The sequence below is a fragment of the Pygocentrus nattereri genome, chromosome 2 (assembly GCF_015220715.1).
Source record: "Pygocentrus nattereri isolate fPygNat1 chromosome 2, fPygNat1.pri, whole genome shotgun sequence".
In the NCBI taxonomy this organism is placed as follows: Eukaryota; Metazoa; Chordata; class Actinopteri; order Characiformes; family Serrasalmidae; genus Pygocentrus; species Pygocentrus nattereri.
Genome location: NC_051212.1, coordinates 35,734,979 through 35,761,545, shown reverse-complemented (window position 1 = coordinate 35,761,545; position 26,567 = coordinate 35,734,979). Strand labels below are relative to the sequence as shown.

General features: G+C 38.6%; 2 protein-coding genes across 8 annotated transcripts; one reads left to right on the top strand and one right to left on the bottom strand.

Moving 5' to 3' along the window:
* The first annotated feature begins 1,232 nt into the window (after positions 1-1,232).
* dph2 (diphthamide biosynthesis 2) lies at positions 1,233-17,211 on the top strand. 6 transcript variants are annotated; one of them, XM_017719603.2, is made up of 13 exons: positions 1,233-1,526; positions 1,640-1,753; positions 1,947-2,048; positions 2,196-2,283; positions 2,367-2,426; positions 6,019-6,117; positions 6,245-6,304; positions 8,377-8,532; positions 9,367-9,479; positions 9,584-9,804; positions 10,718-11,401; positions 13,352-13,537; positions 14,284-17,211. In XM_017719603.2, exons 8-13 carry the CDS (start codon positions 8,380-8,382, stop codon positions 14,424-14,426), a joined length of 1,500 nt encoding a protein of 499 aa, XP_017575092.1. In that variant the 5' UTR covers positions 1,233-1,526; positions 1,640-1,753; positions 1,947-2,048; positions 2,196-2,283; positions 2,367-2,426; positions 6,019-6,117; positions 6,245-6,304; positions 8,377-8,379; the 3' UTR covers positions 14,427-17,211. The 6 variants fall into 6 exon arrangements, with proteins under 6 accessions (XP_017575092.1, XP_017575090.1, XP_017575093.1 ...); XM_017719601.2 differs by having other exon boundaries at positions 1,234-1,526; positions 8,348-8,532; XM_017719604.2 differs by lacking the exons at positions 1,233-1,526; positions 1,640-1,753; positions 1,947-2,048; ... (2 more) ...; positions 6,019-6,117; positions 6,245-6,304 and adding an exon at positions 7,153-7,265 and having other exon boundaries at positions 8,348-8,532.
* On the bottom strand, positions 15,495-25,385 carry ncf2 (neutrophil cytosolic factor 2). Of its 2 annotated transcripts, XM_017719607.2 has the most exons (14): positions 25,129-25,384; positions 24,822-24,904; positions 24,503-24,611; positions 23,468-23,602; positions 22,876-22,983; positions 22,672-22,731; positions 21,442-21,485; positions 21,208-21,349; positions 20,347-20,412; positions 19,863-19,928; positions 18,560-18,711; positions 18,276-18,387; positions 16,452-16,560; positions 15,495-16,341 (listed from the first exon to the last, which is right to left on the bottom strand). In XM_017719607.2, exons 1-14 carry the CDS (start codon positions 25,300-25,302, stop codon positions 16,265-16,267), a joined length of 1,437 nt encoding a protein of 478 aa, XP_017575096.1. In that variant the 5' UTR covers positions 25,303-25,384; the 3' UTR covers positions 15,495-16,264. The 2 variants fall into 2 exon arrangements, with proteins under 2 accessions (XP_017575096.1, XP_017575097.1); XM_017719608.2 differs by lacking the exon at positions 15,495-16,341 and having other exon boundaries at positions 16,469-16,555; positions 25,129-25,385.
* Between the last annotated feature and the right edge of the window lie 1,182 nt (positions 25,386-26,567).

Genomic DNA, 26,567 nt, shown 5'->3' with positions numbered 1-26,567 from the left:
CAAATAGCATGAACTCAGGGGTACACCTATCAGGGCACAGAGGATCGGTCAGCCATTAATCTCCTGACACACACTGAAATGACAAACATCTGTGTCCACTCTTAAAAACCCAAACAGGAAAGCAACTCTGCATTTAAAATAAGAATCTAGGAAAGAGAGCACCTCCAACATTACTCAAATAGAAGAACCCACCACAACAGCAGTGAGAAAGCCAGCTGAACCTCAAATAAGCCATTCTGACACACATAAATACAGACTACTTAAAGAGGTGGGTGTGTCCAGCACTCCTGGTTCTGTGTAGTAACAAGTGTGCCTGTGTGGGTCTTCCTTAAGGAGACATCAGATTACATGACTTTATTATTGTAATGCTTTCTATTAGATTATAGTTACGTTTTTAACAGGTAATCTGATTAGTGATCTATCCAGGAATACAGCAAGTAAACCTGCCCACCCTGATGTTCATGTGTGAGACATCAAGGACAGCATGTTTATATTGCCTAATTCCTAATTCCTCATCTCTGTTATGACAATAAATTGACAATATATTGACAATAAATGAGTCTGTTATGTCATATCTGTAACCCAGTGTAACATATGGCCTGGAGTAGCTTATTGCTTTTATAAAATGGCAAAAAATAAGGCAAACAATATGATAAATAAATTTGTTGTAAGTTGTATTATTTCTACAATAACCTTAATGAACATCAACAATACGTATACTAATAATTATTATTACAACAATTATTTCTGTTATTATTATATTATTACTTTTAACAACAGTTATTGTAACTATTAATTGTATAATAATGATTAAATCATTCACTTTATTATTATTATTATTAATATTATTATTATACACTTTACAGTAAAGTGCTTTGCAATCCTAAAAATATTATAAGAACAACTGAAATTTTTATTTGAACAAGTGTTACTTAAACAAAGTGCAAAGAAGTGAATACATATAAATAATATATGAAAAAAATGAAAACAAATACATTAAAGCAAATGAATGAAATAAATAGATTTTTTTGCACTGTAGTTCATTAACAGTAGCTGTATTTATCACTAAACTTCTCAGCCAAATGTTATTCAATGAAGAGTTCATTTTAATGACTTGGCTCAACAATACAGAATTCTGGTGGTAAATATTTTTCCATCATGTGTTTGATTTGGTGACTCTGAAGCAACATAATTGGTGCAGATCACAGATCAGTCCTTGTGTTGAGAGCATTACTGTACTCTCCACACTCCTGGTTTCTATACTGTCTCACTCTTTCCTACAGATTCTGATGTGATCCTGGAGAACATTGTTCATCCTCTGACTGATGGAGATCCTCTGACTCTCGCTGTTTATATCGCTCAAAGCCCTCAAACCTCACAGCCGATTTCTATACGGGCGGATTTCTCCTCCAGACCCAGACTGCAGGAGAGATGACCATCAGTTCGGTCTCTAAGTCACATGAAGGCCTCTATCACTGTAAACACCCAGAGAAAAGAGTCACCAAAGAGCTGGATCTCAGTCAGAAGTGAGAATGCATGATGTTTTTGTGTTTCATTATGTAAAAATATAATGATTTATTTTAAACAGTACAGTAAACAAAGTGTTTAAATACAATTTCTTGCCTCTTTCTTTCCTCAGTCTCAGGTTCTGAATCTAGTCATTGAACAGCAGGAGTCGTGTTGGCACTGAGTTTAACCTTTTTGATTATTGTCATACTGGGCCTGTTTTGGTGGTGTTACAAGAAGAAGAAAGGTTTGAAAATAATCCCTTCATCTGTATAGACAGTGTACTCAGGCTGCTTCAAGAGAGAACATTTCTGTGATTATAGACAAAAGTCATTTATAATTGTAATTTGTAGATATTTTTAAATGGCTAACAAATACGTGTAATTGAAAAAAGTATGTAAGATATATTTTTAGACTTTTAGAACTGGTTTACTGTACAGGATCTTTAACTCCACCTGCTGGAAATCAGCAGAACACCAGTCAGAGCCAGAGGCTGTCGGGACCTGAGAGCTCTCACTCAGCATCAACTGCACTGCAGGCTGGTCAGTTTAAACTACGACTACCAAACCAGCATTAAGTTTTTACACTAGTTAATCCCTTTCACAAAAAATGCTATTTGTTCTTCAGTAAGTATTGATCACGTGTTAATGTTGATAGGGATTATAGTTGTTCTGTTTTTTTTTCAACAGATTATCTTTGTCAACAGTGGCACAGTGGCAGACCAGCCCAGTGATGTAACTTATGCTGTGACTACTAAAAACAACCTCAGAGGAAAAGGTAAAAACTGCATCTCTGCAATAACAGAACCTGTTCTCTGTTAACTTGGTTTTAGTGTTGAACTAATTAGATTTCTTTATTAGATAATGCTGTGAGGGATGTGACATATTCCCAAATTAAGGTGAAAAGCTTGGAAGGTAAAGGTAAGCATGACCTACTGCATGTTACTGTAAAAGAACACATTCATTTTGGTAACACATTACACTGGCTGTTACAGTACAAACCACTCAGACAGAATAATTGTATAAGAACGTATTTATCAGGCATTTGTTTGTTTGTTTGTTTGTTGGTTTGATGATGATGATGATGATGATGATGATGATGATGATGATGTGGCCATGTGATGCACTTTACTCACAAGTACAAACAAAACAAAAAAACAAGGCAGTGGTTTAAGAAATAATGTAAAAGGAAGAAAACTGATAACTGTATTTTCACACATATCCACACACAAGAGGGGATTGTTATTAGTGACATTAAGTAGGTACCTAAGACCACAGCAGTTCTTTTAGGTGTTTTTTTTTAATGAAAATTTTGTGGCCGTTTTTTTTTTTGTTCATTTATTTTTCTGGAACAAAAAAAGAATTTGCAGCAGTCTGTTGCTGTTGTCGCTCAACATGAGGACCAAAGAGGTGTCAATCCCAATAAAGCACAATATCATGTTTATGAACAGTCGAGTCACATTCACATTAAACCTGGTTAAACCTGGTGGTTTGAGAAAGGCCCTTCCCAAACCACTACCACATGTGCGGAAGCACATATTTTCTTGAATGTCAAAGCATCATGCAGCATTAAGATTTCCTTCACTGGTAATAAGAAGCCCAAAAGCACATGACAACAGCCCCAGAACATTATTCCTCCTCCAGCTTTACAGCTGGCACTATGCATTTGTGCAGGTAGCATTCTCCTGGCGTCCAACAAACCCAAAAACAACCCAGAGAAGACTTTTCCACTTCTACGGTGTCTAGTGGCGATGTGCTTTACACTGCTCCACTGTTCAAGTACAACTTAAAAAAATTTTTTGACTTTTTTATGCGCTTATGTGGTCCTGTTTTGCGAGTTTGTGTGGCCTACAGTTTCATAGCTTATACTGTTGCTCCTAGATGTTTCCATTTCACAATAAAAACACTCATAGTTGACAAATCTATCAGGACACATACATACATATATATATATATATAATGAACATGCTTTTTTCAAGTCATTCTTTCATGGCTGTGCATGAGTGTTGTTGTTGTCTTGTTGCAAGATCCACTTACAGTTCAGCTTTAGCTTTTTGACAGAAGACTGCAAACTGGTCAGAACTTGGGGTAGGAACCATAATATTTCCTCCACCTTGCTTTTTTTAGTTAAAAGATGTTCTATTTTGTCAAAAGCAGTTTTTGGTTTTCACCACATTATGCTGAGCATTGAGGGCAAACAGCTCCACCATCTCATCCAAACAAAGCATATGTATGATCTTTACCACATGTGTGATCACATTTCAGTTGCCTATCGATATTTTTTTAGATCAGCACCCCACCATTACAGATTTCAGCCCCATTCCTAGCAATATAGTGGAGTTGCAGAAAGGTGATGGGAAATTCAGGCCCTTAATTGAGAAAGTCAGCTCAGAAAAGGTAGACAGTAAGGCCACAGACAAAGAACACTTTTCTCATGATTGAAGGAAAGATGTACAGACATAGCAGAACTGGAAAAGAGTTAGTGGTTCCTATAAGTTTGAAGCCTATGGTTTTTAAGCTTGGGCACTCTGTCCCCTGGGTGAAGCATTTAGGGCTACAGAAGACAGTGCTTGGGTGTAGCTAGCAGATTCTACTGGCCAAGGCAATACCTGGACATAGCAGAATATTGCAAATCATGCCAAAGGTGTCAGATCACCTCACCAGCTAAGAAAGGAGAGACAGACCCATTAATGACAAGTTATCATGGAAAAGAAACGTAGTCAAAAAGTACTCATCCTACTACCAACTGCTAGCAAAGTGGCAAGGCACATGTGAGGTACAGTGGAAAACTGGCTTAGTCACCTACAAATTCAACCTACCTGACAAGTTAAGAAAAACTCAAGTCTTCTGAATCAACTTGCTGAGACCATAGATGGACAGACCAGAGAATAGAGCTGATCAGCTATGAGCTTGAGAGGTTGAGGATGAGGAGGATCCCAGACCTTTCACACTTCTCACAGACCCAACAGCAAGACTTGCAAGAAAGGATCTCAGAGAGACCTCTTAGTAAAGAGCCAGGAAAAAACAAAGTAATGCACCATGACATCTAGCTGCTTTCAACACAACCCATCTGACATTTTTGAGCCTTTAAAAAGTAAATGATGAGGCCTAGTTGTTTTAGTTCCACAATGGACTGAAGTTCTGCATCTATTTCTTGTAGATGAATGCAGTTTTGGCATTCAAACCCTACCTAATGACAGGGGTGGATGAGTTGGTCAAGCAACTGGGCAAATAATGTACTTGTTACACATTGTTTAAAGGGTACAAGTGCTGGTTCATGGTAATGCCCATCAGATTCCATGGAGCTGCAGACACATATAAATTCCTGATGGACAATGTCTTGCAAGGAATGGGGGACTACACATCTTACATCAATTATAACGTTGCTTTCAGCAACTTATGGGACGAAGGCACTTGTGAAAAGAGAAAAAGGACATGAAGGGCTAGCTATAAAAAAAACAGCATGCTATACTGTATTACATATAGTTGTTGTTGGAAGAAAACCTTGTAACGTTTTTCAGTTTTTGACATCATTTGAAAACACCTGTTGCTCTTTACATGGTGTGAAATTTTTATGAAGATTGTAACAAAAGAAACATCCCAAAATTGCTTGTTTTACTTGTAATTATTACAAAATTCTGGTTCCATTGACTTACATTAAAAGTAAAAGTAGTTTTTTTCCTTCTTCTGTAAAGTTACCATTTTGAAGATATGAGGTTTTCTTCTGACAACAGCGATATATCTTAGAGAATGTGTTGTTGGGGTTACAGCTCAGATGTGTTTGGAGAAATAGTTTTGAAAGCTACCAAGAGCCTGTTTTCTTTGTGCATGTTTTACTTAGCCATTCCTTTTTGTTTAGTGTTTGTTCATGTGCCAGCTGTGCTGTCTTCACTGTGGGATTCTTGGAAAATATATGTCCTCATGTGGAAGAACTTCCACTTGTCTGCTATGGCCAGACAAACACCACAAAGTTTACCCTAGCATCCCATTTGAATTATTCATCTAATGTTTACATCTGCAGTGGCTTGTCCCACCTCAAGCCTTCTCGTCTGAGGCTCCCTGGGCACTGGCCCCAGTGGCGCAGTAAATAATCCATCCCAGCCTTCTGTACTTTGACTCATCTCCACTGTGAATACAGAACGGAAGAGTCATCAGGGAACTTCTGCATGAGCTTAGAGTTCTAGAGGTTTGATGTGTAGATGGTGAAGAGGTCAGAAGACAAGACAAGTTTCCCATGGTGCTCCAGTGCTGCTCACCACCATCTCTGAGACACAGTTCTGGAGCAACCTGGTTTGCACTAGATTTGTTTCCAGTCACGGAGGCAGGACAGTACTGAAGGCACTAGAGAAATCAGCATTTTAATGACTTTTTTTTTAGTCTGCAGGACGGTCATCTGTGATTGGCTGGATACTGCTGCATGTGTAGCATTTGATTAGTTCAGGACTATGTTTTTAGATGTTTTTTAACAGTAGATTTACAGTGGGGAATGAACTCTGCCTCTGTTCTCTCTTAGATGATCCAGTTGAAACCAGCGATGTGACTTATGCTGAAATTGAACTGAAAGCCTAGAAGAAGGGAAAGAAAGAGCAAGACAGGGACTGTTTGCTTAAAGGTGGGATCAAAAGACAATATCTGAATATATAAGTGATTTGCAAGATAAAAAGTTTTTTCTCAAAAAACATCCCATATACAAGGATAAAACATTGCTCGTTTTGTTGTGGTCTCTTGTCCACGGTTAGGGAAGACCACCGCAGATGCAGATACTGTCTACTCAGAACTGAAGGAGAATACAAACAAAGGTCAGTTTCGTAAGCGATGAGTGGTGGTGTTATGCAGATTCACCAAAAATAGCATTTAGAGTTTTAAATAAATTAGGGTTATAGTACAGTTGTACGCAAAAGAGTAGGCACTTCTGGCGCATTTGCATCTTTTGCTGATTCTGCAAATGCAAATGCCTAGTTAATTTATATTTGATTGAAAAACATTATAAAATAGTAATTGTGGCATGTGCAAAAGTGCAAAAGAACAACCACCCTTTTTTGTAGATAGCTAGGGGTCTTTCTATTCATGCTTCAGAAATTTTCACCCACTTCCTTGCAGAATGCTCTACTAGATACACCCACCTTGTTCCTCCACCTTGCAGGAGTCAGAGACAATAGCTCATCTGCTGCTGCACAGTTTGTGTTGATCATCCTCTAGTCCATTATCACTGGACACTGAAAACTCCAGCAGCACTGCTGTGTCTAAAACTGCCCTCTGGCCATGCGTGAAGCTCTATATGTTGGAGACATATTCAGATATGTTACACACTTCTCTCGAAAATACATACAAAGACTTTCCAAATCGGTGGGTTCCAGGCTTTATGATGGGTTTCACGGTGCCAGCAGGTGTCGCCAGCGTTGCTTCACCAACTATCGTTTCACTACAGATTGCAGTTAACAGATGTGTGCTGCACGCATTAACCCCTACTGTAGAAGAAGGAGGACTCCCACAGAATTTACTTTTCTCAAAACAGCTAAAGCTGCCAGTGAGGGTGCTAGTACCCTCCATATTAGTCCATATATTCCAACATTAAAGCCGCGGCGTCTCTCTGCGCTCGTTCTCCTCAGCCTGAGTCTGGCCCGCACTAGAGGGCAGCACCGCTGCTGTGCGGTGCAGTAAAGCCTGAGTTTGCTGAGGAAGAAGACTCTGGCCCGAGGACGCGCAGCCCTGTCTCGCGTGGAAGGCGCGTGTTTGAGAGGACTGCTCGTTTTTATTTTAGTACGTAAACGAAACTGTTACGCTTTATTAACTACGGTCTGCACCCGCTGACTGTGTTTATTTGGCCCATTGTTTTTGCCGGTGTGTGTCTCTGGCCCCTTTGTCTGGTTAATAGCGCTGCACCGTCGCCTTACAGTGCTGATAGTCCGCTAAGCTAACTGCATGGATTTAGCTTATTGGTGGTAAAATGTGGCTTTATATCTATGAACACTGTTCAAAATGACCCATAAATAGGCAGTCTGTAGTTAGAGTTGCCCCTTTCCCTTTAATTAAAGGGGAACTCCACTGATCTTTTAAAACGTGTGCACGTGATAAACGGTTCTCACGTCAATAAAAATCATTCTGAGTGGTTCGATCTGAAGTTCGTTGTTTAGACACTGGACAAGTCAGGATCGTTCACAGTGGAGGTAATGGACTCCACACGTCTGTGGATTCTAACCTCTCTAAAAGCTTCCTCACGTTTACATGAAACGGTTATGAAGACATTACCTGGTGTCTGAGACGTTTTACAGTAGTGTTGTGATAAAAGTCTTTAGTGTAAACTGTAATTGAATCCGTTTATTTTTAACCCATTGACGATGGGAGGATACAAGACAGGTGATCTGAAGCGAAAGCCTTTTTTCCAGATTGACCGCTATTTTACAGTCAACGACATTACATTTGAAAGCTCAGAAGACGTGTGTAGGTTTAGTGGTTTTGGATAATAAGTAAAATGACTTCTTCCATTGTAGACGTCTTGACTCCTGGTTCCTATAAAAGGCACTGTAAAGAAATCTGAATCTGTACATTTTCTACAAATGAACCATTTCACATGAACCAAAACAGTGTTTCATTTAAATCATCTGTTCAAAGACTTGCCTTCAGTGTCATAGACAATGTACTATATGCATGCAGACATATTTTGCATTCTATACAGGCTTTTTGGCTGAAGACCACCAGCAGGTATAACAAACAGATCCAGGAATGTCCAGATCATATTATGGTGGTTTAAATGGTTTTGATTCAGGTCTACACGGTAGTTAAATTCTTGCTACTGAAACTGTCGTTTGTCTTTTTTTTCCACTTTTTATGTTTCTCTCTAGGTCCTCAATGTATTCCTATTACCTTACAGAACATGACTGAGGTGTTCAGCAGTAACTGTGAGGCCGTCCTGCAGCGCACTGTAGGTGCGACTGCCGCTGAATCAGGCAGCCAAGCTGGAGATCTAGAAGAGCTGTATCAGATCAGCGACACCTGCCGTTTCATTCAGAGTAAACATTTCAAGAAGGTAAAGGTTCCTTTTCACATGCTGTTTCTATATGAAAGGGGAATTATGTGTAATTCAGTAAATTAGTGTAAACAAAGTCATTCAGAGTGGTTTAATGGAACCTTGTATAAAATGTACCTGAGATCTCTTAACGATTGTAGTGATGGCATCCAGGGGGCGCCATGTCTACAACACAAATATAGAGAAGGGTCTAGCTGCAGATATGCACTCTCAGCCTGACATGCCAGCTTATTAATGATGGCAGTGCCGCTCTGCCACAACAGTGTTATTTGTCGGTTTTATGAGGAAAAACAGTGAACCAGGTATTGGACAACAAAAGTTACACTGAACATATATTAATGTTGCCATACTGATAATAAGGCAATTAAATGTGGAAACTTTCCCAATAAAACCGACCACGACGATAAGATATGAATGTCAGGTTTATTCACAGAAAAAACAAACAGGCTACCACTGAAACTTATGAAAGCCACGCCTAAGACGATTAGAACCTCTAGGAATAAAGCACAAAGGCTTTGTTTCCTAACGGGCTTTGGCTTGATGGTTATCATTAGACACCATTAGGGAATGAACAAATGTATATGGAATCAGTCCCAAAACACCTGATTGAATAAAAACCAGATCATTTTAAAGCTTAGTAGAACATGGGAATATCGGATGGGTGTCGGCCTCTATTTAAGGTTTCAGTATTGGAAACGTGGTATCATGCCATGTCTACTCGAAACTAGTTCATATGAAACATCTCTGATAAACAAGTGATGCATGAGAATATTTGTTGAATATTGACATCTTTATTTTATCTAAATCATCATTATGTCCTATGTTTCAACACAGGTAGCTTTGCAGTTTCCAGATGAACTTCTAGTAGATGCTGTAGCAGTCTCTGCAGCGATAGAGAAGGAGACTAGAGTAAAGGTGTATATTTTAGGCGACACCTCCTATGGCAGGTAAGAACTGCTATCATTAGTCAGTATTTGTATTGACTGCTTGACCACACATTATTAGAACTTATACAAGTAAGCATTTTCTGTTTTTTGGTTTTCCTCCTCAGCTGTTGTGTAGATGAAGTAGCTGCAGAGCATGTAGGGGCCGACTGCATCGTGCACTACGGCCGTTCATGCCTCAGTCCGTCCAGAAGGCTTCCCCTCATGTATGTGTTCGGGAAGAGACCTATCGACGTTCAGAAGTGTGTTGACACATTCAGAGAGCTCTACCCTGACACTGAGAGTCATGTTGTCGTATTATATGATGTCACCTACTCGCATGCCATAGGTAAGCAAATTGGATTATATCAGTCTTCTTACTGCTACAGTGTGCAGTTTCTGGCAGGCTGCATTTATGGCATGGCATGAGTATATTTGCTTTCTTGTTTATAAAGTGATGGTGCAGTCACACACATCTGGCAAACTGAAAATCCAGTCATCCAGTTACATTTGATCACATAAAGTATGTAGAAAAAGAGCTGAAACTTCTACATAATTTATCCTCAAATTAAATCTGACATCCTCCACTTTACATAACAGAAAATGTCAGTATCCAATTACTTACGGACCAGATTTTAGGAGAGTGCGTTAAATTACTGAAAAAAACTTTCTGTTCTAGTACAAAGCCCTCCAGTGTTTTCTACTTAATTCATTTAGTAGAGATGTGCCTACAGTTTCTGTTGCTTGTAAATAAATAAATAAATAAAATAAAGTGCTTTAGTTTCACCCTTTTGTGGACACATTTATACTTGCTCATTTTTATCTGTATATTACTGTGAAATTAGATCAGAAAAAAAAAAATCATACTCACATTGCACAACCTGAGTGCAGAAAGACCTAGACTCATTAAGGCAGTATGCACAGTGTATAGCCTGAGGCTGGGTTGAGTTCTTGCTGGAAATATGTCTAATCACTTATCTAGTAGGACGTTATGCTGCTAAAAAAGTCTCTCTAACCCCCACCCCTGCAAAGCATTTTGTACCATCACTGCCAAACAAATTTTTGCGGTGTATTAGGCTGTTTTAAACATTATATTTTATTTTTTATTTGCTTTAAAAGAGGTTTACTATTTGCTAGCATTTCAACTTGACATAATACTACTACTGCTACTACTACTAATAATGCAGTGCTGTATCTCTGTAACATATATAATAAATATCCATCAACATTTTAAACATCTAACATATCTTTTCTCTTTTCAGATGCCTTCAGAAAGCTCTTGAGTGCCTCCTATCCCAAAACTGTCTTCTCTGTTCTAAAAGCTGATCATTTTGATGGTCAAGAACAAATCCATGGACTGGTTGCAGGTGATGCTAATTCAGACTGTATGGACGACACAGTCGTTCATAAATTTGGCAGAGAGTTTTGTTTGGCAGAAGGCAAGAGTGTAGAGGACTACAGCATGTTCTACGTTGGTCGTGAGGGTCTCACTCTTGCCAACTTCATGATGACCTGGAACCGCTGTGCCTTCTGCTCATTTGACCCTGAAACGTCCACCGGGCGAAATGAATCGATTAATATCAACAAGGCGCTGATGAAACGCTACTATGCCATTGAGCGGGCAAAGGATGCCAATGTGGTGGGCATCCTGGTGGGCACACTGGGTGTGGCCAACTACCTGAGCATCATTGAACAGCTGAAAGAGAGTATTCGTAAGGCTGGCAAGAAAAGCTACATGTTTGCAATGGGCAAGATCAATGTGGCCAAATTAGCCAATTTCTTGGAGATCGATGTGTATGTGTTAGTTGCTTGTCCAGAGAACTCACTGCTGGACTCAAGTGAATTCTACAGGCCAGTGGTGACACCCTTTGAGATGGAAGTGGCCTGCAATAAGCATCGGGAGTGGAGTGGAGAATACGTCACAGACTTCCGAGACCTGCTTCCTGGTATGTGCTTCCCTCTAGACTGTGAATATTTTTGCTTCACTTTGTTTTTTCTTCGTGTCGGGCACATCCAGCGTAAAATTCAAAGTGTTAATAATGTTTGCTTCAACATGGCAACCAATCAGCTGGAGCAAGTTGAATTAGTGTATTTACATTTTGTATTTACGTATTTATTTTGTTCTTTTATATGTATGTGTGTGTATGTGTACATATATATACACAATGGTTAAAACATTTTTTCTTCCACTTGACAGCACTTTTTTTTTTTTACCGATTGAACTGCAAGGGAGACTTTCTTCAGTGATGTGGTGTAATTAGCTGTACAATTATTTGTTCATTTGAAAAGGATTTTTTTTCTTGGTTTCATTTATACCTGAGTTCATTCATAGTTATTGGATGTGTGTTGAAACTCCCATCTGTGCTCCTGCCGAAGTACAAGGCTGCTACAATGGTATAATAAGGCAGAATTTTTATTAAGATCATATATGAAGTGTTGGGTAAAATAAAAAGTCATGATATTTTCCAAAAATGGCGACCAGCCACTTCATTAAAATGTATCTGCGCTCATTGTCAATTTTGGGGCAATCATGGGCTGGAGGTAAGGGAACTGGCCCTGTGACCGGAAGGTTGCCAGTTCGATCCCCAGCGGTGACAGTATATGACTGAGGTGTCCTTGAGCAAGACACCTAACCCCAAAGTGCTCCCTTGGCGCCGTGGATAGGGCTGCCCACTGTTCTAGGCAAGTGTGCTCGCTGCCCCCCTAGTCTGTGTGTGCTCACTAGTTTGTATGTGGTGTTTCACTTCACGGATGGGTTAAATGCAGAGGTGAAATTTCCCTGTCGTGGGACTAATAAATAAGTAATAAGTATCACTTTTGTCAGCTGCAGTCCGTCTGTTTCCCTGTATACTTTGTTAGCCCCCATTCACCCTGTTCTTCAGTGGTCAGAACACCTCAGGACCTCCACAGAGCAGGTATACATCTGCCTGGATTAACATTACAGAGAGTACATGTTTTGTAATATACATTATTGAATATAACCTTCATTTTGTAGAGTTATGAATGCAGTTGAGTGAATAAAATGCAGAGTCACTGCCCTTCCAGAGCACAGTAAATACATCTAACATCAGTCAACATACCTGTAAAATGTACTCATCTGTCTGATGGCAGTATTTTTTGTAAGTAAATATTGACTGATATCATTATGATTCCAATATCATCTATCAGCACCAGCAACTAGAAGTCAGTATTATTGTTTGACACCAGTGCCTGTATAGCAGGTATAACCCAGGACTAACAGCTGGGGAAGATCAATGAATAATCTTGCTGTAAATATCAGAAGTACATACTGAATCTTTCGCTTTTTATGCCACTACTGGCTTCCTACTGACATTGAGCAACAGCTCAAAATGTTTAAACCTCTTAGCTTATGTGATTTTATTGGCACAAACTCTATTTTTGTTGCTTTGCTGTAGTCCTTTTTATCTTCATCGACAGTAGTTTGCTAAGCCCTTTGCTCTGTGTGAGACAGTTTCAAGGACACCAGTCTCTTCATTCAAAAGCTTGTCTTTTTGATTGTGTTGTATTGTAGGCAGCTTCTGTTCTTGTTGGAAATGAATAGGCTGTTGTGTTGGCACTGAGTGTACACCTTCTACAGGTCCAACAGGACAAAGAAGCTCCTTTACTACAAATGACTGTTTTGTCACTCTACAGTTAAATTATAAGGCTCACTACCCTCACAGTTCAGAGCTCCATGTCCAGCACTGTTTTGGGCTACCATATATCAGCTCTGTAATCCTTGTGAAGCAGAAAACATAGCATTGATATTTTAATGTTTTTTGATTTTGTAAGTGAAAATAACACATTGTCTACAGAAAACAGTGTGTGTTTGTGGATGTATGTGCGTGTGTGCTAAGTTGTCTCAGGAAGCATCTAATTTGAATTACTTCTAACAGGCGGGAGCAGTCATGTGGACTTCCCAGAGCCAGATGAGTCTGCTAATGAAGAGGACATAACAGATGTGTCACTGATCACTGGTGCCCTGCGTGCTTCCTGTTTACGTCCGACAGACGGCTCCTCAGGGTCTTCGTCACTTGTCATCAGGAATCAGACTCTGACTGTGGCCAACACAAATACTGCAGGTATGTAACAGAACCTGCTCAAACACTAGCATTTATCAGTCCAAGTTGCATTTGAGTATAATAATTTAACAACCTGAAAAAATGCTTTGCGGTTAACTTACCAAAATGGTTACCAGTTTCATCTGTAATACCAGGAAGAAGAATAAAAGTGGAGAACATGGCAATCCAGTACAAAAATGGATAGACTTCTTTTATATGCACATTGGTATAAACAAATAGTGCATCTATTCCACTTTAGATTTAGAGACATTTTACTCCATGCTTTTGTTTTATTCTACTGACATTCAGCTGAAAAAATAAGAAACCATAGAAAGCACAGAGGCATTTCACGCACTAGTGTTTAAACATTATTTTAGGAAATGAATCACACTACACAATCACATACTTCTGCAGTCTTAAAAAAATATTTTTGTACTGTATTGTATATTTTCCAGTTGTTGTAATTTTGACACTATGAAGTTTGATCAGTAGGATGGACAGTGAACTACTCGACCTCACGCTCCACCTACCAGCTTGGCCATTGACTTATGAGTTACTGAAAGCTGTCGCTTTATTTTCTCTTTACTGAAAGTGTGCATAAATTAAGGTGTGCTTCATGTAAATAATATGAAAATATGAGAATTTTTTCAATACATCAACACACACTAAAATTATAAGTGGGCAAAAAATAAAATGCAAGAAAAATATAGGACATGGACCATTAATTATGTTTCTCATAATAAAACATTGTTGTTTTCTGTTGGCAGCATCGTTTCTTGCTGGCCGTAGCTGGCAGGGTTTGGAGCCTAAGCTGGGGGAAACGCCGGTAGAGAAAGCTCTGGAGGGAAGACGAGGTATTGCTATTGCTTATGAAGAGGAGGGTACAGACAGCAGAGACTGCCTCATCTGACTGTACCACAGCACAGTGCACAGCAGTGTCTCTGCAGTACAGAAGGAAATGAGAAATGCTCTCCACTGCAGCATATTATGTCATATTGCAGTGCATTGGAACCACACATAAAATTTTAATACATGCCCTTTTTTGGGCAGTGCAGCTGTTGGACTTCTGTGTGTGTGCCGTGCTGCTGAAAGATAAAGGTGCAGTATTACAAACTTAAGCACTAATGTTTCAGTGGTTAGGTGAGTAAGGAAAAGCTATGAAGGACCCATATATAAACCAAAACGGAGTTTTTGGTGAGCAGGTGGGTGAGTACATCGTAACATAAGAGTGTCAAAACACATTATGCCCAGAAAAGCATATTTGGACAATTTCAATCCAATACCCTCTTATTATTCAGCCCTGCTGAACCCATATATCTATAATCAATTTACGCAAAGCTACAATTACCTATCGTCTACACAATTATCTATATATAATTTCTTGAGTCCATCAAGAACCAATGTAAAAGCTATAAAATCTGTACAGTCATATGTGAAAGTTTAGGTACCTGGTCACATTCTACACTCAGCATATTTATTTGCTGAGTTTAACATATTGTAAAAAATTAAACAAATGTGGCATATGCAAAGGTTATGGCAGATTTTGTATCTTATTTTCTGATGTGTATTTTATGCAAATAAACAAATCATGCACAGAAATTTGCCGGAAAAAGGCAGAACGTGTGTTAAAGGAGTACTTGGAAAACAAAACATGTACTTTGACCAGGGGTGTTCAACCTTTTGCATATGACTGTAGCTGTAAACCTGAAGGGTGGCCACGTATAATTAAAGAAGTTCTTTAAATAAATAACAGGAAAAAAAACAGAAAATAAAGCTGTCTTGCTGATGTCCTCTTTTTCATGAACTTTAGAGAACTTTTCTCCCTCAGTTCCACTTCTTCTTTTCTCGTCTTTTATGGGAAAACGTGTGGTACTTTCAAATTTCTTCCTGATGTCAGACAGTGATCAGTCATACATCAACTATTTCTGTTCTCTTACAAACATTAATGTGTCCATCATATTTATTTTTTTTGTGCATCTTGATTTTCCTCCACATTAAACTTTATTTAAAAACAAAGAGAAAATAAGTTACATTGAACATCAGCATGAAATCAAAATGAGCTTTTTTCCTTTTTCGCTTATTTCTCTGCTTACATGTAGCACAATTCACAATGTCTTACAATTGAAAAGAAAACTTTTCCATCAGAATCGAATCTAGAGAATTTCCCTCTCTTTTGATTTTATCACTGTGCACCCATGGATAGCGAGAAATAATGTTGCCCACCCCCACCTATCATTGAACAAACATGCTCAGCTAGCTTAGAGACCCTCCCTGATACTTAGAAATACATCACAGTGAACATGCATGTGACATTAACACGTAAAGACATATGACATGGAGTTCGGGAAAACTTCCACTAAATTAGAGGCGATGACCCTGACTTTTAAATGATTATTTGAGGCTTTAGGGTAACTCACAACAGTGCAAGATAAACTGGAAAATACAATGTAGGATATGGACTCATTAGCATTCTGTAAAAGTCAGCTCATCAGGTTTTCAAGTGTTCTTTAAGGTGATTTATTTGCATCAAAATAACACTTCTAAGTGTAATTTTTAAATGATACAATCATTTGTAAACTCTTGTTAATGTGTAGTTAAATAGTAAATATTAATATGTAACACACCAGCTGTAAGTACTGCAGATGAGCACTGTTAGGTGATTTTACACACAGTGATATCTGATTAAAACACTGGTGCATAAATATGAGATTATTATGGATTTGTTATGTCATTCAGCAATGACTCAGTCTACGGATCTATAACAAAAGATGATGGAAAGATACCAGTCTTCCCGTTGCACTCCCCTTCAAACCATTCTTCATTGACTAGAGTGAAAAATGAAAATAATAAAATTACGTTAATAAAAATGCAGAAACGTGTAGTTCAGTGCACGTCTGCAGTATAGGAATATAAAAAATTCAGCTATATGTCTTACCCTTAGAAAGGACGGTGATGACATCACCTTTACTGAACGCCAGATCTTCTGGTGTGGAGGCCTCATAAGAGTACAGAGCCACCATTTTCTTTCGAGTTTCACTTCTGTCCTAGAACAAGGAGGGAGAAAGAGTGATGTGCAATAAAGAAGTGGGCTAGTTAAAATATTTTGTCTATAATACATTAACTATGTGTTCACATAATATGCAAATCACTGTTTGTTATTTAAAATATGTTGTCAATATATATAATCAGCTCTGCAGAGAACTGCTGATCTTTACAGTGGTGGTGATGGGAAACAGATGTCAATCAAATATGGCCAATATTTACTGTCCAAATGCTCAGTGAACCTACATGTGTCTTCTGAGGTTTATATGCAGGTTTATAGGCTCGATTTGTGGGGGATGTAAGTGGATGCCAGACAAAAGAAAACGAGACAAACCATCCCACTTGTAAAAGTGACCATCCCCCATGGCCATCCCATTTGGATTAATGCGATATCACTTAAGATTTCTATTACTGACATTTTCATTCTATCCATATGTGACATTTACACCCCACAGGAGTAAATTATGTAACACTGCATACAGTGAGCAGTACTAAGCAGTTGGAGAGTAAAGCATTTTGCCAGACACCACAAAACAGCTCAATATCTGAAAGGGGACGCAACTGATCCTAATCGTACCTCATGACAATAGTGTTGAAAAATTCCTGCATGCAAAACTGTACTGATTAAATGGTTTAACTCCTGTTTGATGGCTTATTATGGTTTATAGACTGATATTTGTATCAGATGTGTTACTATAGCGCAGAGCTCACACAGGCTTTTGCAGTACACCAAAAAAAATATAAAAATTTTGTGAGACAGCGAGAGGGAGAGAGATCTCGTTCTTCCTCCCCCAGTTGACTCAACAAGGGTCGAATGTGGACTGGCAACCTAAGAGGCTGCCCCAGGGAATCAATTGACCAAACAGGCACTGGCCGCATGCTGCCTTTGACAAGTGTATGGCATTGTTCTTGAAACAGGTAGCAAAGTTTAGAGAATAAAGACTCAAATCTGTCTCTAGAATGGAGCATTTTGCATCAAACCACTCTGAATTACTTCATTTACACCAATAACTGTAGCAGTTTCAGTAGAATTCCCCTTTAAAGTCTTTAATGTACTACTAGACTAATACTGATACTAGTAGAAAGTTGATGAGAAACAAGACAGGAGTTCTACATGGAAATTAAATGTTGGTCAGAGACTTTTTAATAGAGTTAGAAGTTAAAATAACACTTGACAAGATGGTTTTTCAAAGGTTCTTTAGTAAATAAATAAATAAATAAATGGTTCTAAACCATGTTTGAACCATGAACACTCAAAGGTCCCTGTGCATGATTAAATGGTTCTTTTCTTTGTGAAAGCGTTCTTCAGATTAATGCAGAATGTGCTGTAGATGGTTCGAGAAAAGGGTTCTGTATAGCACCAAAAAAGGTTCTTCTCTTGTTACAAGCTTGACATTGCAACAGTAACAGATCCCTTTGTGTGCTATGTAGAACCCTTTTCAAAAAGGTGTATAGAAGCGCCTACAGCATATTCTCCATCAATATGAAGAACGCTTTCACCATTTAATCATGCAAAGGGTTCTTCAAGTGTTCATGATTCCATATAGAACCATTTTTAACTAAAGAACCCTAGAAGAACCATCTTTTTTGAGAGTGAACCTTTTCTAATGTAACACATAACGAGACTGAAAACATGTAATTTGCTGTTTTTCGTGTGTTGGCTGATGGTAAGTGTGAAAAGTGCTTGTTTACTTGAGTTGAATTTGGATTACGGTACCTCAGATGCTGAGCACCACAGCGTTATGCGGTTGTTCTTTACGCAGCTCCACAACACCTGCATCTCAGACTCGTCAACAGTCACTCTCTCATTAGAATCAGGCTTTACATAGCTAGAAGGAGCATTAAGACAGTTATTCAGCTGTTCTGCTGTAAAAGCAATGGAAATGTACATAGAACATGCTTTATGCATCACATAACAGGTGCGGAAAATAAACAGCATCAGCAGACTAAGAGAAGAGCTTCTGTTCTCAGTAGTATGCGCTGTGTAATTCGTGTAGGTACCTCAGCGTAAGTGCAGAAGCAGGCAGTTTGAGTTTAGTGCTGATCATCTGGAGCATGGCTGTGTATGGCTGTCCTGGTTTAATGCAAATCACTATTGTAAACATGAAATGCACTTTCACAATACAGCCAGAGGAAACTCCATTACTAGTAGTCTACAAGGAAAAAGCAGATGATGTAAAATGGGCACAATTCCATGATTGATCATTACAGAAAGCATTTATATGCACAAACCTATACTCAAATGTACAGCTGTTATATGTATGTATTTTCCATACAGGTATTATACACATGTATGCAAACATTTAGGCAATACAAGTCAATCTACATTGGTTTTCTGTAGGAAAATAAGTTTGCACATCCTCTGCAGAGATCACACTTCTGCACATTGAACAGTTTTGGAACATTTGTTCCAAATAGAGGGTGTTAATTTATTTTAACTGAAAAAACATCAAAACATTTTATATATATACACATTCAAAATATCAAATCAGGAAATGATTTTTCTGGTTTAAATAAAACAAGTAGTTCTTCTCAGAGGAAAGAAATATTCTAAATGATCCCTTTGATCTCAGGTACTTCTCCTAGTCATGGTTAAGCCCAGTTTGAAAACGGAGTGAAACTTAAGCCATTTTCTCCTGTTTCTGAAATGTGGCTCCTGAGAAATAATCCTCAGATTTTCTCACTTTGATCAAAATGTTGTCACACGTGTAGCTTAACTCTTTTGTGTCTGACTCGTCTCACCCCGGTCTCAGCTGTATAAAATTCCTATAAGAGTGTGAGATCTCATCGTTTTCGTATAGATTTCATATATGAGGTCTCAGATAACTCCACAGTCATCATTAGGAAAGGCCAGGTGATGCTAATTTCAATTCTTTATAAATATCCTGACTCCTCAAACCCCAACAATCAGCAGCCATAAGCTCCTAAAGCAGCTACATAGATCTCTGAAAATGAAAATAAAGTTGATTCCCACAAAGCAGGAGAAGGCTATAAGAAAGTGTTTTCAGGTAGCTGTTTCCCCATGTTAATTATGTAATGTTAAAGGCAGTAAACAGGAACAGTGGCAGTCAAGTTGAGGTCTGGAAGACCAAGAAAACTCTGAGTGAAAGGCTCACAGGATTGCTAAAAAGCCAAATCAAAACCACTGTTTGACTGCGCAAGACTTTCAGGAAGATTTATCAGACTGTGGAGTGGTGGTGTACCGTTCTACTGTGCAGCAACACCTGCATGCCACTGTGTAAACAAATAAACAAATAAATAAATATATGCACACACTCGTGTGTTGACTTAACGCTTCACTTACTGGTTTACTGGGTGCTCGTCTTCTTGGTGGGTCAGGTATTTGTTCATTCCTGTTGGATGGTGCAACCTAAAGAGGAGAGGCCATTGAGAAATTGCTACAAATTGGTGGCCTTCTTTAAAACTATAAATAGTAAATAACTCTCTCATGAAACAACTTACAGAAAATTTCTGTAAAGGCCTCATTTCCTTATATTTAGCTTCTACATATTATTAACACAGTGCTAAGTGGTAAATGGCTTAAGAAAATAGAAGAGAAAAAATGTGGAAACAGCATTTTAGTTTAGAATATTAAAAAGATGCCTGGACAAAATTACTGGCAGCCACAAGCTGCTACTTGCAGATTCTGTAAAAAAGATTACTGCTTCAGTATGTGAGCTTTTGACCGAACCCTTTTCAAAGGAATTAGTTCAAAAGACCTGAAAACTGCTAAAACTGTATTTATTTTGTTATTGCCTGGATAGGGTGTTTTTAAAAAGGACTCTTACCGGTACAACCTTTGACGCCACTGTAATATCCAGCGGTTCCAGGAAATTATATGGAACTAATCCTCTCTGAAAATGATGAGAAAGCAAGCAGAACATATGATTGTCTCCGATTACACACTCTGTAAATCATACATATGCACACTAACCAGCCACTTCACTAAGTACACCTCCTTGTTTATGCATGTGTCCGTTGTATCAGCTACATTTACTATACAAGTGCACTTTGTAGTTCTACGGTTACAAACTGTAGTCCATCTGCATAATTTCTTAGCCCCCTTTCACCCTGTTCTTCAATGGTCAGAACACCCACAGGGCCACCACAGGGCAGGTATTATTTGGGTGGTGGATCATTCTCAGCACTGATGTGGTGGTTGTGTGATAGTGTGTGTTGTGCTGGTGTGAGTGGATCAGACACAGCAGTGGAGTTTTTAAACGCCTGTCTGTCACTGCTGGACTGAGAATAGTCCACCAACCAAAAATATCCAGCCAGCGGTGTCCTGTGGGCAGCGTCCTGTGACCACTGATGAAGGACTAGAGGATGACCGACACAAACTGTGCAGCAAATAGAAGAGCACTTTTCTCTGACTTTATATCCATAAACTTTACACCCTAAAAGCTATTAAAACAAATCTGTATTTAAAGAAAACATTTTTTCTTGTGAAATAAAGTAGACACATGACTCTGCTCATACTGCTGATTCACAGAGAGATCATTTTCTAATGATAAAGATTTATAATGTACAGTGGCTAAATTCCTCCAGACAGTCTTTAAAGTCAGGAATCAGTAAATTGTGCATTCTGGGCAGAATGTGCCTTAAACACAGACCATACACACTGGCACAGACATAGACACACAACACACCCTTTCATTGAAGATAACAGATGCCCAGTTGTCGGTTCCTCGCTGAAGAACAAATACGATGTTGCCTGGCAACACAGCTAACTCCTCTTTGGTCTCAGGAATGAACTCATAGAGAACAGTGTGAGGCTCACCTTCAAGCGCCCTGCAGATTACAAGCACAGAGGATATAAATAACACTCAGAATGTCTCAGCTTTGGAGTAGGAACAGCCATTAAGTGCGTGCACTGAGTTTACCTCAGTACTTCAGGAGCTTTAGGTGTACTGGGTACATCTTCAACCTGAAGAGAGAAAAAGAAGTCAGCAAAGTGCATCTAGAGTGAAGTGAATAGTGTAGTCTGGTTGGTTATCCGTGTTCATGTCTACTCTAATGTGGTGAAAACGCATGTAGATAATACTGATTAAACACTATGACATGCTAACAATGCTAAATCAATACGAATGGACTCCAGTCGTTTCCATTTTTGACTATTTAAACCCAGGCAAAGATCAAAGATGTTAGTAGATACCAGTTCCTACCTGCCACTTAGCTCCACTTTATACTTCCACTGTAGTTTTACACAGTGGTGAAAATTCTCATTTTTAAAAACAGCCTATTTGATTTCAGCCTACAGCAGTTTAGCCCTGCCCATTGAGCCTATGTAATACAATGTAGGATCAGAATGAAGCTCATTTACAGACTCTTAACAGCATAGTAACAAAAACATCCTGTTTAAAGGTAAAGATGAAAGAAAGGTTTGAAAATGGTCATGAAAAAAATGACTTATGATTGTTTTGGTGCATAAACCACACACCGACATTGTAAGTGGACCTCCATGGTAAAATATGAAATTTTTATTTTCATAAGAGGGAGTGGTAGACACTTTGTTTGACCCTGTTAGCATAATGGTGTGTATGATGGAAATGGGTGCAGCAATGAAATACTAACAAAAGTGCAGCACTTTTGATTTTCCTCCCACTTTGCAGCATTTTGTTCAGGAAAACAACAACAACAAAAAAGTATTTTTCCCTTGAAATGTGTTGTGCTGTTCCTGGCAAATGCTGATCACACCATATGGTAATGTGGGAATTCTGTTTCATGACTCACCCTGTTTTTGCAGGGTTTCAGTAAAATCTCTACAGAAAAAAAGGCTGCGTTCATGTTTTTGTTATGTGTTTATTAGTGGTGTAGCTCTACTTCAGATTGATTATTACCGTCAACTCATTATTGTCTCTATTTTTATCATCCACATTCTGAGAGCTTGGCAGCATGAATCTATTGTACATAGCAGTTTCGATCTAGATACCGTTTAAGATGGAAGGATCAGCCAAGATCCACCAACCAACCCCCACATCAAGCCACGCTCTGTCCCCAGCTGAAACTGCTTTTATACCCCATTGCTTCATGTCTACCAACACAGGTCCTTGTACCTTTAATCTAGGCCTGAAAAATACCGTATAACAATTCAAAAGCATGTCTCGACTCACTTGAGGCTGCAGAGGGGCAAATCCAGAGAAATTATCAGCTGGAACAATAGAAGACAGAACCTGTGGGCAAGAACATCCACACAGTTCAACTCTCAAAGCTTCTACACAGCATGTGGTAATGACTTGCGGTGAAAACTACTGTTGTTTTTCAGATGTTACTGCTAATAGTAAACTGTGAAATTGGGTAATAATGTGTTTGGGTACCTTGGCCTTTCCTAGGTAGTCCTTCTTCTCCAGCTCTGCCACATAATTCTTGTTGGGTTTGAACAGTAGGCCTGGTTTAATCTCCACAAGAGAGAAGAGCTTCTGCTTCTGCGTGTGTAAAGAGACAATAACTGGAATACACATTGTTATATGCTCATACATTCTACATACATTCTACATACAACATTCGAATAACGTGCAATGGCCTTTAGCTGTATTGGTATCCAGCCAATCATATCAAAGAAAACCATCAGCTGATGTGTTCATTAATCAAGGTTCAACTTTGAAAGTAACAGCATTCTTCTTATATAAAGTTTTAGAAGCATTGCAATCTAATGCTTTCACCACATCTACATTTCACAACTTAAAAGCTAAAAATAGTATTTGGTTGCATCTGTGCAAATCGGTGTCAACTTCTCTTCTCAGCCCACATAACCTGCCTACAGAGCTTAAGCAGAACCAATGATGCAATGTCATCTTCATGTTCCTCATAGAAGCCTAAGAAGTCCTGCTCAAAATGCACTGCATTACAGTAAGTATGACAGCTGTAACAGTATAACGTTTCTGAATTAACTCTACAGGGATAACTGACCAGAATGGATTCCAGAGCCTGGTCAATGTGACTGAATTTGGCTTCTGTGCGGAGGTTGAGAGCTGTGAGCAGGTTTTCTTGGGCCTTCTCCCATTTCCCCAGCTTTGCATAAAGCAGTCCAATATTGTGCAGCACCTAAATGTACAAAACAGTTAAAACACTATAATGTAGTGCTGTAATATCATCTACTGTGCCATGAGTACATTCTTCTAACATCACTTGTTAAACCTTTACTATAGGGCAGTGTTTATAAGGCTACATGACACCTACATAAGCCCTTCATGACAACTAACATAGACCTACATAAATATTCATAATAATAATGTCATAAAGGTTGAATTTGCCAACTTTGATGTCAAATTCACGCAACATCTATGTCAGGTGACTGATTTATTTCTGCCACAGTGACAAAATGCTAATATGACATACCTACATAGCTTGCCATATCAGGCCAGTAGAACAAAAGTTAGCATTTTCTGTGGCACTTTGGTAAAGTAAATTTCATTTCATCGTTTGTAAGATTTAAGTGGTAACACTTTACAAAAAGACTACCCTTATAAATGATCTATGAATGGATTAAAATGAGTTTATAAAAGGTTAACAATTAGGTCCTTCAAATCATTAATAAGATGTTATAACATAATTACAGGCAACAAGGAGCTGGTCTATCTGATGAATACAAATAAATGAAGAAGCTGTCAAGTATTCTGACAGATGGAGAAAACAAAGGTCTGAGGTTTAATAGTATAGATGAATGTGGGCACACTAATGGGGGTGCACAATTTAGTAGTCAGCAGATCACTGTTGCCCTTTTTATTGATGTGTTTATTACATCTTATGCGTAAACCCTTTGTAAAGGTAGTCTTATTTTATTTTATTTAAAGGGTTCCTTAGATTGATGGAAAATGTGTTCAATATGGTTCTATATAGAACATTTTTGAAAAGGGTTCTTTGAGTGTTGGTGGTAGATATACAAAATACAATATATATATATATATTTTTTTTTTTTTTCTTTTTTCTTTATGTAATTCTTACCTCACAAGCATAAAGCTTATACCTCAGACCGAGAGGTTTGTAGTCTATCAGTTGATTCCCTCTTAGCTCCTTAAAGGTTTGCTGGAAATCCAGCAGTGACTCCTCAAACCTTGAGATATATTTAGATATGAGTAGAATTTCTTATGAGTATAATGAAGGATGACATGTAGTTCCTGATAGAGAAACCTTTGTGACTTTCACAACTCACTTCCTGTTAGCACAATGTTCTGGACATCACATTACTATCTGTACCTTCTGAACTTTTTATTTTATTTGTTAGAAATTTATTATGGTGCTGATTAACAGTCATCACACTTACTTTTCTTTTTTGTAGAATGTAATTCCCCTTTGAAAAAAAGCAACAGCCAGGTGCTCATCTTTACCGATACTGCTGTCAAATGCCTTGAAAAGAGAGAATAATAGTGAACTTCCTCTTTAGATACTGAAACAACTTTTACTTCTTCTTTTCGTGGCAGATTTTTTAAACCGAATTCAAATACTAAGCCATAAGTTTGGACTACATTTGGTGCACTAATATGAAGTTGAGACAGAAGCACACAATAATGCACTCTGAGGCCACTTCACTTTATCATTTTGACAAGGCTAACAGCTTTACAGGGCTTTACCTTTTCAGCAGCATCAAAGTCATCGTTATGCAGATGGAGGCATCCAATGTTGTAGTTGATTTTAGATATCTTCTCCTCAATGGCCAGGAATGTCCTGAGAGCAGAGGATATGTCTCCTTTCTCCACATAAGCCACTGCTTCATCCCACTGCCGCAGAGTGTTCACGAATGACATGTTCCCTCAACTGCTGGTAAAGTCTTACTGAAAGCTGCACTTCCCTGTTATGAGCTGATGAGCACCGACTCGCAACATGTAATCTAAGGCTTTCACAATGAAACTAAACACTGTCAGATAGGAAGTGCTTCAATCAGGGCTCATAGCTCAGTTATTTGAGATTTACTTTACCCATAACAGTTTATTTTGAGCTAGCAAAGCTACAGTTGGGACAGGGTTGGTTAATGTATGTTGATTGTACTTTCATATTTACAGCACTTATCCACAGCGACTTACAATTTGATCGTTGTTTTACAGAGGTCAGCAAAGGCAGTGTTAGGAATCTTGCCCAAGAACACTGGTATAGTGTAGGGTGCAAAGGGCAAAGCAGCTTTAGACTACCCCAAGAATCTCAGCCATCATATGGTCTATGGTGGATACATGTACATGGGGAATGCAGTGAGTGATTTATATCCAAAGTGTGATTTTTCCTCTTTCCAACTGGTTCAGGCGAATGTTACTTTGAAATCATTGGCAGCTATGAATGTGATCAAGTGGCTATTACATGTGGAGTCCCCCAGGGATCAGCTCTTGGGCCACTTCTGTTCAGTCTTTATATGCTCCCTCTGGGACAAATGCTACAGAACAACAGCACTGAATACCATACTTGGCGTGCTTGATTACCACTATGGAGAGCATTTTCATCAATTAAATAAAAACAAAACAGAGATTATTCTGTTGGGCAACAAAGAGAAGATACGTAACTTAATACTAGCGCACACTTTGATATCCAGGCTCTAAAAACCAAAGTCAAAAATCTTGGCATTTTAATAGACTGTGACTTCACTTTCAATATCAAAACAATCACCAAAACAGCCTTCTATCACCTTAAAAATACAACCAGAACCAAAGGTTTGGTGTCCTAATAAGATCCAGAGAAACTTGTCTATGTGTTTATCTCCAGCAGTGTGGACTGCCACACTTCTGAAAAGCCCATTAAACAGCTACAGCCCACTCAAAATGCTGTTGCAAGAGCTTCAAGTTATTTACACAATAGATTTTAATGTGCTATTACTAGCCTATGAATCACTGAATGGTTTCGGCCCAGAACACATCTCTGATATGTTTAAAGAATTTAAACTGAGTAGGTCTTTTAGATCACCAGCTACAGGTCTGTTAGTAGAGCCTAGACTCCAAACTAAACACGATAAAGCAGTATTTAGCTGCTGAACATACTGCCAGAGATCTTAAATGTACTCCAAACATAACTTTTAAATCCAGGTCAA

What these genes read in the sequence shown, in the direction of transcription:
- dph2 (XM_017719603.2), top strand. Translation starts at nt 8,380, where the DNA reads ATGACTGAGGTGTTCAGCAGTAACTGTGAGGCCGTCCTGCAGCGCACT. An exon ending in GGCGACACCTCCTATGGCAG is followed by an intron (nt 9,480 to 9,583) that starts GTAAGAACTGCT and finishes TTTCCTCCTCAG; the next exon opens with CTGTTGTGTAGATGAAGTAG. An exon ending in CTTCCGAGACCTGCTTCCTG is followed by an intron (nt 11,402 to 13,351) that starts GTATGTGCTTCC and finishes TACTTCTAACAG; the next exon opens with GCGGGAGCAGTCATGTGGAC.
- ncf2 (XM_017719607.2), bottom strand. Translation starts at nt 25,302, where the DNA reads ATGTCATTCGTGAACACTCTGCGGCAGTGGGATGAAGCAGTGGCTTAT. An exon ending in ACTTTGATGCTGCTGAAAAG is followed by an intron (nt 24,905 to 25,128) that starts GTAAAGCCCTGT and finishes TCTCTTTTCAAG; the next exon opens with GCATTTGACAGCAGTATCGG. An exon ending in AAAGCTCCTGAAGTACTGAG is followed by an intron (nt 21,350 to 21,441) that starts GTAAACTCAGTG and finishes TGTAATCTGCAG; the next exon opens with GGCGCTTGAAGGTGAGCCTC.